This window comes from Dicentrarchus labrax, unplaced genomic scaffold (assembly GCF_905237075.1).
Source record: "Dicentrarchus labrax unplaced genomic scaffold, dlabrax2021, whole genome shotgun sequence".
Lineage (NCBI taxonomy): Eukaryota > Metazoa > Chordata > Actinopteri > Moronidae > Dicentrarchus > Dicentrarchus labrax.
The window spans coordinates 20277984-20291341 of record NW_026136724.1 but is presented as its reverse complement, the minus strand read 5'-3'; the positions used below and the strand labels follow the sequence as shown (position 1 = coordinate 20291341).

At 35.9% G+C, this 13358-nt stretch overlaps 1 protein-coding gene across 1 annotated transcript; it reads left to right on the top strand.

Moving 5' to 3' along the window:
- Positions 1 to 3957: 3957 nt before the first annotated feature.
- Positions 3958 to 13125, top strand: LOC127358593 (23 kDa integral membrane protein-like). The gene is made up of 9 exons (XM_051391781.1): positions 3958 to 4345; positions 7037 to 7102; positions 8281 to 8406; positions 8515 to 8589; positions 9755 to 9850; positions 10403 to 10509; positions 10996 to 11071; positions 11436 to 11519; positions 12445 to 13125. Exons 1-9 carry the CDS (start codon positions 4286 to 4288, stop codon positions 12565 to 12567), a joined length of 813 nt encoding a protein of 270 aa, XP_051247741.1. The 5' UTR covers positions 3958 to 4285; the 3' UTR covers positions 12568 to 13125.
- Positions 13126 to 13358: the final 233 nt, after the last annotated feature.

Below are 13358 nucleotides of genomic sequence, written 5' to 3'. Positions count from 1 at the left end.
TTTTATTTTAAATATGGGTAAAAAATATACATTACCATGACTATTATTAGATAAATCAGCCTATTTGTAATGAATAGGAATCAAGGGCGTAACCAGTGGTTCCCAACCTGGGGGTCGGGACACTCCACTAGGGGTCGCCAAAGCTTAATAGGGGGCTCATGAGGCCTTCTTGATTTTAGGTCAATTTATATAGACAGCAAGTCTATATTTCTGCATTTGGTTCACTTTTGTGGCAAAAAGTAAATTAAATAAAGTGTTTAATAAAACAATTGCCAAGCACCAGGGACAAGGAAACTCTGAATTTTTTCAAAAAAGAAGCTTATTAAGTCTGTATGATTGTTAAAAATGATCAAAAATACATAATATAGACAGTAGATTATACAAAGTTCCGTAAACAGGAAATAATCTGCTCAAAATTCATCCAAATAAACCTGAACTGAGTTCACTGTTTTGGTTCATTAAATTAGTTAAGTTTTAAATATATAATGAAACATTCACAAAATGTGTCACTGAGGCAGTTTATTAAAGTACTAATCAACCTGTGACTGGGGACCCCCACCAGGGGTCGCCAAAGCTTCACAGTGGACCTTCTTTATTTTAAGGGGCGTAACAAAAAAATATACACACAGTTGGCCTTCATCTCAGCATTTCTGTGAAGAACCCTGAAGTAAATTACATTTTAAAGTTCAGATTCATGTGTGAAGGCTGAGTCCTTACAGCACCGGGCCCCGTTTGATTCCTGCTCCTGTCAGATAAAGACAGAAAAATACTGTGAGTTAAAGTCATCGCCGAAGCTACATTGGGGCCTTCTTGATCAGTAAGCCTATATCTCTGCATCCAGTTCACTGTCTGTATCAGTCTGAAATAGTCTGTAAAACTGACTGTAACTCCTTTAATTCTGAACTGATTTTCATTAAATTTGGTTTGTTATAAAAGTGAGAAATTTCCCAGATACTAGGAAATAATTCTGTCACTATATATAGAGACGTGCGGTGTGGGGATGTACAAACAGACGAAATATTCAAGTCAGGCACCAACAACGACATTTTTGTCGACATGAGTATCCTTACTTCTTCTTGTTCTGGTTGTATGGGTTTAATTTTTGGGTTGGTTTGATTATGAATAATATATAAAAAGTCGGTTCAGAATTAAGCAAGGTACATCTCTCAGTATTGTTAACTAGCAGATTTTGACCTCCGCTACGTATAGCGGTGTCCAATGAGGGATCTATGTCTCTATATCTATAGCCGCCGCCCTGTATAATAAAGCTTTTGGTATTGTCTGCTTTATTAAGATCTTTCCTATATGTGTTTTGTTTGGAGGCACTATAGAGAACAGTCCTCCAACAGCTTACTATAAATGGTCAGTTCCATGATGCACTGTTTCAACAGGCTGCTACTGCAGGCCTGAATGCCTGCCATCAGTATGAAATCCTAACGGCGCCCTCTGGAGGCTGCAATGTTAATTACACTACACAATAATAAAAAAAAAAAAAGGTTGGCAGCAACAAAGTGAAAAATGCCTCGTAGAACGAGTTACGCCTGCTATCTGGTAGATCTAGTGGATGTTTCCACTCCATACGATGGACGGTGATGGATGAAAGTGTTCCAGCTGGCTTCATCACATGTTACCGCGACGATAACAGTGGCGAGCAGCTGAAGTGTCATTGTTTATCATCATTATCACTGTGCTGGCTAATAACAGCCGACCGTAATATCCGATATTTATACGATTTGGAAACACACAGAGTTTCTCATCAGAGAGCATGTTTATTACTGTCGCTCACACACACACACACACACACACACACCCAGACAGTCAGTCCGTCCCCTTCAGTTATTTTTAGTCTAAAGTCAACAGAGCGTTTGGTTAATGACTCCACTGAATTCCTTTCTGTATCATATCCATTCAACAGGCTCTACTAGCATAGCATTTTACCTGCTGCCACAAGATAAAAAGGATATGGAAAGACAATATAACAAATAGTTTAGTTCATATTTTACATAACTGAAGGCTAAAAACTAAAATAAACAACAAAATAAAGACAAAAAACATACACTGAGCTACCACTGGGGATGAGCACTGTAATGTGATGTTATTTTAACTCAGAAACATTTCTCAAACAGTTTACATGAAAACTTATCTCAGCACTGGAGGGTCGCCGGTTCAAGTCCAGCAGAGACAAGTTCAATCTCCTGTGCACTGCTGAGGCGCTCAATACTCCACCATCTCTACACATTTGCGTATCTATAAGCCCTGTATGTGTGTGTGTGTGTGTGCGTGTGCATGATTGTATTTCAGAACATAGAGAGTATAGTATATATATATATATATGTATAAGTATATCTTAAGTGCTTTTTAAAATTAAATCAATGTTACTTAAAATTACTAAAACGACTTCATTAACCCTTTATAGGGCACTCATTGAAATACTTGGAAATGTAAAATTTCAACCCTGGAGTGTTATTGGTGGATATAAGAAGACATTTTTTCTGTTTTGATTTTTTTGAAAAAGTCAGTTTTAGTCTGAAAATCAAAGTCAGTGATGTCTACGTTGGCTGGCACAACAACAATCTGTGGCACAGCAGGCCTCCTCTTCCCATAGAAGGACTGAGCAGACAGCGGCTGCAAAAGAAATATGCCACATCAATATACTATGAAAATATGTAATAAATAAGCCATAAGCAAATCAAGATCAAGCCCACTTTGAATTATTTGTGAAAGAAAGCCGTAACATTGAAGTATATATAAGTATATCACCCATAAAAAAACCCCCACCAAAATATGCCATAGAATTGTAATTAAAACCGTCATAATGAAGTGACCATATAATTCCTCGCCCGATAAAGGGTTAAGAATGTTATTTTTAATTAATTTATTAAATTTCAAAATTGAGTTTGTTTTACTTAAAATCTTTTGATGTCATCAGTTTCAACTATTTTTGGAGTTCAATTAACTTTGCAGGAAGAGAGAAGAAAATTGCATTGGTCAAAAACAGATTTTGTTTTAAGTGTGAATCATGCAAAGCTGGAACTGGAAATGAGCCTAAAATATCGGTTGTCTCCCGTCCGATGTCTTGTTGACTCAACCATCCTAAACCTCCTCTTACAGTGGACTCTGTAAGTGGCTGTAAGATGATTTTGTTAAGATTCCTATCAGCTAATGCACAAAACATTGAAAATAACAAAACTATACTATACAAAACTAAACTATTAACTATATAATGAACAGTATTTTTCCCAGAAAACATATTACTATACGCATTTTTTCTCATATATACTTCTAAATATTATTTTACACTGAATCCATAAACCCTGAACGTACAAACAAAGTGAAATCTGACAACATATTTATAGACATATTGTTCTCGCTCTACAAAAGGACAGAAAGGTGCAAACTAGGGTTACAGGCATAGAACTTCTTTTTAAAGCTCACTTTTATCGCACTTTAGGACGCGGTATGACCTCGGGTAGCATGTCTAGTGGGGGGGGGGTCTATAATAATCTTGTTTGTTACCGATGGAGAATCGTAATTACTTCTACTTGTCGATGCGAGCCATGGAAAGACCCTCATCTACGGTCATAAGCTTTGAGGAGTGACTTTGCATCATGAAGGGCTCTCAAACACCAGTATAACCAGTGCTCCCTCTCACTACGGGGACTCGGCGGAGTTGTTTTGGGCGTCTGATCACAGCTTTCTCTGAGCACAACAGGAAAAGCTGGAGGAAGTATTTAAGGAGAAAGGCGTCGGTGTTATTTTGTTGAGTCTGCTGCTGTCGTGCAAATTGGACATCGGACTTGTTTTTGTTCTGCGAAGCACTTGTGTTGTACAAATAAACACGGTATTAGATTAAAGATGTTTGTCCTCCTCACCCCTCCCTTGCACTTGTTCCTTGTGTTTTCAATCCATACTTTCACTTTCTTCCATCCCTCTTTCTCTCTCTTCCCCCTGTCCTGTACTCCTCAATCACTCTCTCCTCCTTCATTTCCGCTTAATTAGATATAATTGTTACCTGGAGTAACCTCTCCTCTCTTCTCCTTGTTTCTTCTCCTTGTTTCCTTTCCTTGTTTCCTCTACTCTCCTCACTGGTTTTCTCTCTCCTCTCCTCTCCTCTCTTCTACTCTCCAGCTGATCTTCCAAACTTGGTCATGTTCTTCGTTCTGCAGCCAAACACTCTTGAGCTTTAAACAACATCCATCACACACACACACACACACACACACACGGGGTCGGGTCTGGTCTTTACTCTGTTTCTATTTTAGCTCGACTCTCTCAGACAGCGGTCATGGCTCGCTGCAGGAGTTACTTGCGAGGGCTCGCTATCTGTATCACTGTGCTGCTACTGGTAAGCTAAACCGCTAATTGCTAACTGCTAACTGCTGACAGCATGTTTGGGTTTGGTTATGACAGATGTGAAAATGAGCAGGTGGAATCTTTTATCAGGGTGGAGGTTTATCGATTAAGGAAAATAAATGCAATGATTTATAAAAATATTCTGTATTTTATTTTGATTTTAACCTTTATTTAGCTTTATTTGACGCTGACTTTTACTTTCAATTGCAATAGGTTGGAATAAAATGAAATGGTAAAACTTGTGAGAATTTATATGCTGGAGGTAAAGATTAATTTGTAAATATGAAATTAATGGGATTCTTTAAATATATTATAATAATGTGATTACAGTACTGAAACCTTTTCAGTAGCATTTTAAAACCTTTTAATTAATAGCTTTTATAGATCCATTAAATGTCAATGTATAATCACTTTTACCATTAAGGTTCAAACATTTACTAGCTTTTATGAAATGTTTGTTCATATCACATAATCTTTGTGAGTAGATGCAAGTTTCTCAGTTGTTATGAACTTTAAAGACCTTTAAAGCTTGTGCCTGTTGGCTATAGAAATAATGTATACTTTAATTGTAATTCATTTGTAATGCTTCTAATAACGAATCAACAATAATTATTATAATTAACTATTTAAAAAGGTGTATTTTGTCTGGCAGCACACTCTGGTACTGTTTTTAAAGTACTTCCTTATTACTCCACTAAATTGGATATAGACATTGTATGTATATTTTTATTATTTATATTTATTACTTTAATAGTATTTTGCAAAATAATATTTTATACAGAAAACATACTGATGATCATGATCAGATTATAAAACATGATTAAATGTTGTATTTTTCAGTCAAATATTACAGTAAAATGTCGTAATGCAACTAGATATTTTATTTTTTAACACTAACACTATCAGGCTTTCAGGAATATTGTACTAAAAATAAAAGTAGTTAATGATATTAGGCACTGCTTTTGAAACAGTTAATCACGAAATCGTTTTAAACAGACTTAGGGAACATGTTGGACTGTTTGAGTCAATATTTGAACATTTCTCAAAACACCCCACTTGTGGCGTTCCTCAAGGATCAATTTTAAAGGCCTCTACTTTCTAATCTATATGCTGAGGACACCCTGCTTTATGTGACTCTTGATGACACAGGACCAGTGTTGGGGTACTCAAATTTTTTTTATTTATTACTCATTACTCAAAAGTAATATTATTTTACTTATTACTCACAGCCAATAGTAAATACTCACATACTAGTTATATTACTTTTTCTGCAAAATCTTTCTTTGTTTAAATCAAAGTAATATTTCCAGCTTCAATCACTATGACCATGAAAATGTACTCAGGATACTGCTTTCTTAAACAAATAACTTCATGAAAGAATTCTTTAGGTAAAAATTCTTTAACATATACATGACATTTACAAGGATACCGATTTGTCTGCGATAGGCCAATAATATCGGTTGGGCTCTAGTTTTAGATTTTAGTGCAGAAACTGATTAAATCTTTAAACTTAAACTTCTTTGAATGTCTTATATTTGATCTATTTTATTATTTTATCGTTTCACTTGTATTATTTCTATTTTCCGTGTGCAATAGTGTCCAATTGTTTTGTCTGTGTTTGTGCTGTCTAATCAGTCACTTGTACAGTACTTTGAATTGCACATGTATGAAAAGTGCAATACAAAAAAAGTTTAATTAATTGATTACATTAACGACACAAGTCAGCCAAAGAAGAACAAAAATGATCAGATATTTAAACAAAATGTTTATGTAAAAAAAAAAGATATAATATTACATAATTTGGTTTTAGTTGTGTAATTAGTGTTTAATCTTTGTTTAGGTTTCTTGTTCTTGTTCATTTCCTGTTTTCTTTTCTTCTTCCCTCCCACTGTTTCCTCTTTCTTTAATTTGTTTAATCTATTTCACATTGTTAATAAAATCAAGTATCAAATTCAAAACGCCAAAGTTCACTTTACCTAATACAATATCATGATCTGTCATTAATATGATAATAATTATCTGTAAAATTAGTTTTATTTGTACTATTTTTAGTCTTATTAATGCACAAACTCTGAAAATATTCCATTGTGTTGTTCTGTTTACTGGCTTCTGTTTTCCTGTTTCCAGTTTTGGATCCTGTGTTGTTGTTGTTTACTCTATTAGTTGATTACAGTAATTAGTATGCATGTGTTATCTATTTTTGGAACTAGATTTACGTAACATATTGTTTGTGCTTTAGTTTGTTTTATTAATCGTGTATATATATATATATATATTTGTAGATATTTGTGTTTTGTGGATGAAAGCATAAAATAAATTCTAATTATATCAGTATCTTTATTTGTTGTTGCATTGAAGTACAGCGGTATCTGCAAAAACGGACAACCTCCAGATAAAGCTCTGCATGCAAGAAAATGTTTCAGTGTAAGAATATTTACTAAGACTGCCAACAGAGCCTGGAAACTTTAAAGCTCAAAGACTGTGGGGCAGATGACGTCTGTGATTCAGAGCCGTCAGAGTTCCCAGCTGATGGGAGTCTGATGAGCGTCTCTCTTGGGAAGCTGAAACGGTTTCAGAGGAATGCTGCTGCTGTTAAAGACTTCCTCTTTACTGTGAAACCCAACAAACTCTCAGTCACAGCAGTTCAATCCATCTTTTCTTTCCCATAATTATGTCCCTGCAGGTGTCTGGTGTGGTGATGATCGGCGTCGGATTTTCTTCCATTGATGGCAACATACCAATTGCTGAGGTAACTGTGTCTCTCTGTGTTTAACCCATTGATATAAAAAATGCTTCCTCACACTGTAAAAAAATTAAGCCAAAATATGCTGGATATGGCCGCTGCCATCTTTCGCCACTCGGGGCCAGAGTAGCCAGGGTATTCAAGTCCCACCCAGCAGGCCCAAGCTGTCAATCATGACGGGAAATCCCCATTTATAGCTTCAAATAAATAATAAAAACCAAACGTTAACTTAACTAAATTAACACTTGAACATGCATCAGTGTGATAAGAAAACAGGTGTTCCCAACTTGTGGGTGGGGACCTTCACTAGGGGTCACCGAAGCTTCACGGGGATGTTCGTTCGTTGACTTTAAGGGTTGTAAGAAAACTTAAAATATATACACAGTAAGCCTGTATATCAGCATTTTGTTCAGTTTTGTGAAAAGAATTACATGTATGTATGATAAAATAATACATAATATAGGAAATAATCTGCTCAAAATTACTGAGTTCACTGTTTGGGTTCATTGTACAATTTTTAATATAATATGAAATATCCATAAAATATATTACTGAGTCAGTTTATTAAGGATAGAAAAGGGCTCCTTTAAGGAACAATGTTGGGAACCACTGACCTTAAAAACAGACAAAACCAGGAAAGGTTGTCGACTCATCTGTTTGGCTGAGAAGGTGACTGGCAGCAATCCGCCGTCCCTCCAGGACTGTTTAACCCACCGCCCAACCTGAATATGTGTGTTACATAAAGCACTTCCCTCATATCATACAATATGTCACACTGTTAACTTCACACATTCCCTGCACAATATGTTGCACAGTTATTTAAATAACGGTTATATAATTATATATATTGTCTCTTTTTATCTTTATTTATATTCTTTGTGTTTACTGTAATGCACCAGTTTACCAAGGCCAAAACCTACTTGGCAATAAACCTGATTCGGATTTTTAGTTTTTCTATTTTCAAAACAGAAAAAAGGGTCATTTTCATTTTTTGGTTCTTCTGTTTAGAAATGTCAGGAAAACAAAAATCTGTTGGCGGCAAAAACCGCCAACATCCAATCACAGAGCTATGACACTTTTAAGGAAAAAATAAAATAAAATCCTCATCCCTTTAAATCAAATCCAGGTGATTGTAATCTCTCTCTCTCTGTCTGTCTCTCTGTGTCTCTGTCTCTCTCTCTCAGTTGTTCGACCAGTTGTCCAGCAGTGACGGTTTACTGGCCCTGCAGGTGTTCGGCCCGATCACGCTGGTTTTGTCTGTTCTGGGTATCTGTGCTGCCACACTGGACCTCAAACCTGTGCTGCTGCTGGTGAGACACACACACACACACACACACACACACACACACACACACACACACACACACACACACACACAGTCTGAGGGGGCGGGGCTAACCTGTCATTATCTCCTCCAGTTTTCTGCCCTGATATTCGTGGAGTTTGTGGCTCTGATGGTTGTTGCCTCACCGCTGGTTCAGGTTCAAGCTCAGGTATCTCTTCCTGCCTGTCTCTCTCTCACCCTCAGTACTGTATAATGCATTCCCAGCAGCCTCTGCTGCCCCCTATAGGCTGCACTGTTCATCCCAGCTCCACAGTATGAAAGATTTAGACAGTCAATGGCACATCTTATCTCCTTTATCTAAAATCCTCATGACCACTGAGAGAGTTGACTTATAACTATGATTTACATTTATATTTCATTTCAAGTGCATAAAAAAGGAGATCCTTATTAATTATGTGGAAATTATGAGATGCTTGATTTAATTTAATTTAATTTAGCCTATTTTGTGCATCAAAGAGTTATGTTTAAATAACTGAAATCTTTTGAAACTGAAACTCTGTATTAGAGCAGTAAAGTGTTAATAACAATAAAATTATATTAGTTAGCTGGTTTTAATTCATGTTTTCAGACCAACAAATAAAAAGTGAAAATCAGCAGAGATATATATATAAAAAACATATAATTATTATTTATATATTATTACTTTGTCAGGAGAATTTTTCTTAGTGTGTGTTGTGGTAATTCTCATCTTGTCCACAAAAGGCTGAAGTGGACCACTATTTCATGTTCTAAAGGACTATCAGCATTTGTATTTCTCCAGGTGAGTTTTAATTTATCTTAGTTCCAATTAAAGTAAATTTCAATCCCCCAAAAACATTGAAAGTAACTTGCTATATACACACACACCTTGTTTATGGCACATGGAGAAATTAAAACTCACCTGGAAGACAACATGAATGCGTTTAGTCTTTTTAGAACAGGGGTAGTAAACGTCGGCCTCTTGTGGCTGAAATTAGTATTACAACAACAATCACTGCAAATCAAATTTTTCACCTGTTTAAAGAAATGAAAGAAAATGTATGTTCTTGTGGTCATAAAAACAGGAGAGAAAACAATTTTAAAAATTAATCTCTTTTTTTGCTTTATATGGCTTCCTTAAAAAAAAAAAAACATTTATCTTTTAGTGTTTTGTGATGAGTAAGAAGCCATAATCAAACTAATTTAATTGCAGAAATGTTATTCATTTATTTTGGATGTTGAAAGCAGATTAGAAGTTGATTTTAATGATTCTTTACAGACAATAAACGCTTTTTATAAAAAATAAAAAATTACATCTCCATCTCTGCTCCACTGTATTGTTTTGTGTCCAACAGATGGACAGCGCGGTGGACGAGGTGTTCCTGAATGTAACTCCTCTCCACAGAGCCGACAGCGTCATCCAGAGTGAACTAAACAAACTGCAGGCGTCGGTAAGACACAAAGCGAAGGAATCACATTGAATATCTCAGCAAGTGTGTTTGTCACAAGTAGTGAAAGATGGTTGGAAGTTGTTGCTTGTGCCAGTTAGCTCTAATATTAATATGTATTGAACGTTTTTCTACATTTTCACTATATTGGGAAATATTTTACGCAGAGAAACTCCTGTCACATAACATATGAGGAAAGTGCATAATACTTCAGAAGCATTGCACATGTACACAAAGGCTTACCATATTCTAGTTTATTGTATATAATGTATATTTTATTGTATTTTATAATATTTGATTGTATTTTATTGTAATTTTATTCCATAGATAATAAAGAATCTCATTATAATGTATCAATGTTTCTTTTGGGACATAATTTCTATAATAATCAGTTATGTATAATTGACTTAAACTGACATAACTTTTTTTGTATATGTCAAAAATGAATGTAAAATTGATCTTTCTAAATCTTTTGAAATAAATATATCTTTAAATTTGAACACTGAACATAACTCGACTTTGAGTTTGAATCCGTTATCTCTGTCTGTGTCTCAGGACTCTTGTTGTGGTTTGAGGAAATTTGAGGACTGGGAGAATCAACTTCCTGTTTCCTGTTTCTGCACGCCGCCCACTCCTCGCCCCGCCTCCGACCCGCAGCCGAGGTAACAAAACAATCAAAACTTAAAGAGTTTTTCTAGAAGAATTTCTATCTTTTAAAAATAGTAAATAGTTTATAATGTTTAGATATCTTTTTCTAAATCTATAAATGACTCAATTATTGTATGATTGATTTAGAAGCTACCTGTATGTTAGAAAGGTTTTTGAGTTTAGGTTTAGTGGATTTCTGGATTTGAAGAATTAAAGAATTCTCAGATTTCAAGTTTTTTTAAAATAAGTTTTTAGCTTTTGGATGAATTTCAGGATTTCTGGGACTTATTTTTTCGTCAAAAGAGGAACTCTAAAATGTGTTTTGAGCTGTAAACTGAATTACATATGACTGTACTGTGATGAAACACAGCAATGCTGCTGTTAAAACTGACATTATTACCACATTTATAAAAACAAATCAGCATTTTATGGGTTAAAAATGTGTGCTCCAGTTCCAGACATTCTGATTAGGTTTTGTTTTCCTCCTCTTTGTTTCACAGCTCTAACGCTGACTGTGTGATGGTGGGCGGCGACCCTCCGACCCCTCAGATCACAGCTCAGTGGGTTCACTCCAAGGTATTCTTCTCTTCCTTCCTTTTCCCGCTTCTTCTTTGTGTTATTTTTCTCCTCTATCTCTTCTCCCTTCCAGCCACTTCTTCCTGAATTGCAGTTTCTATTAATTTCCTCTCTTCTTTCTCCCAAGCTTCCTCTTTCTTTTGCCCTTTTCCTCTTCCTGTGTTTAATTTTATTTCCTTTCTTTCAACAGTGTTTCTCTCTCCACTGCACTTCCCTTCCTACTGTTCATTCTCTAATTCACACATTTTGCTCTCGTACGTTTGTTGTTGTTTGTGTCTGTCTGGACAAACTGATGTCGATCAGAGCTTCTGATCTGTTTTTTAATCTACGTTGAATGCTGACCTTTGATCTCTGTTTGTGGCAGCCCTGTGGTTCCATCCTGAAGAGCTACCTGAGCTTTCCCATCAAACTCAGGATAGGGATCATTTCAGCCGTCGCCACCATCACGGTACACTGTTACACACCGAGCTTAACTGAGCTATGTCTTTGTTACTTTAAAACAATATAATTAACATCTTTATGCAGATGTTGTGTTGATTGAAATATATCAAATTAATGGTGGAAGAAGTTGGTCTCATGATCTTACTATAGCAGAGCTGCAGTCCTGAATCGACTAAATGTATAAAGTGATGCATGAACGGGAAGTGTTTATGAGTGAATGTTAATTCGATATTAGATACGTTAGAACAGGTTTTAAATGTCTGGAAGCTTTACAAGTCTCTTGAAAAGGTAACTGTAGCATTAGAAAGGTTTTAAAGTTAGTAAGTAAAGTAAAATACCTTTGGATTTAGAGTTACTTGAAGAGCTTCTGGATGAATTTCTGAGTTTAAAGTTACTCAAAGAGCTTCTCGAGAAGTTTGCAAGTTTGTTCCAGAGTTCTTCTTTTTTCTGAAATATTTCATTTATAGATGAGTTTTTACATTTCGAGAAGAATTTGTACATCTGGAAGACTTTTTAAGACACATTTATAAAAGTAATTGTAGAATCAAAAGAGCTTTTAGTTTGCAAGTTTATTGAGTTTGCTTTCTTAAAAAGTTTATTTATAGATGAGTTTTTTGAAGTTTCCAGAAGAATTTATAAATCTTTACAAGCTAACTGTAGTTTAGAAAAACTCTCTGGATTTCCTGGAGACTTGAGGAGCTTTTAGATGAATTTCTGTGAGTTTAAAGTTACTCAAACAGCAAGTTTGTTGTTTTTCCCCCCCATAAGATAGTTTATCCTTAGATGAGTTTTTTGAGTTTCTAGAAGAATTTATAAATCTGGATGATGTTATAATTTTCTAGACCTGTGTCTCCATAACGTCTAGACAGCGCTAACTACCATGTGACACCTGAACATAATGTGCAGTGTAATGCAGTGTGCGTGTGTTGCAGATGGCGGCCATTGCTCTGTGTCTGGCATTGGGTCTGGAGGAATACTGGAAGACGCCTCCAGTAGAAACTACAGTGGACGACTTCAACAGAGTGAAATACCAACCCAAACCTTCCCTCACCTGACCTCTAACCTCTGACACAGAACCGAGGCATCAATCCAAACTGCCAGCGAAGAGCTCAATAAAACCACATCATCCACTCTTTTGGGAAATCTGAAAATTATTTTGAAACTGCATATTTATAGCCGACAGAAACATCTGAGGCTGGACTTTTGTTATTTTGTGTAATCGTAGGACAGCTCTAAAGATGGTGGCAACTTAAAAAGAGCACCACCAGACTTTGGGGCCGTCTATCATAACAACAGTATCACATTCACAGACAAGAACCAAACGGGGCCCTTTAGGGATTTCAGGCTGATGTCATTTCAAAAGGATTCGCAATTTGAGATGTTGAGTCTTGGCAAAAACATCCATAAGAAGAGCTTAGGCAGTCCCCTTCTCTGCTTTGGAACCAATATTTGAAAATGTTGTGACGTTTATGTGAAATTTGTTGGAAGATCAGACAGTAAAAGACAGCTGGGAGGGGAACTTTAAATCAGGAGGAAAAGCTGCCGGTTGGGATGAAATATTTGGCTCTCTTCTTTGAAAAGAACGTTATAAATAAAGTTTATTTTATCAGTGATGTTTGTGTGGTTTGTAGTTGTAGTTCCCCCCTGCAGCCACATGATGACAGTAATGGGATTAATGCAACCGGACTGCGTGTCTGTGGGTTTTCTCACAGCCTCAACCGCAGTGAGAGGGAATCTACTGCAGAGGATTGATATCAAGATAAGTACACTGAAAGTAAAGTAAACCCACAAATACAAACTCCCTCATACACTAATTAATTAATTATTTTAAAAAAAGAAGGATTTG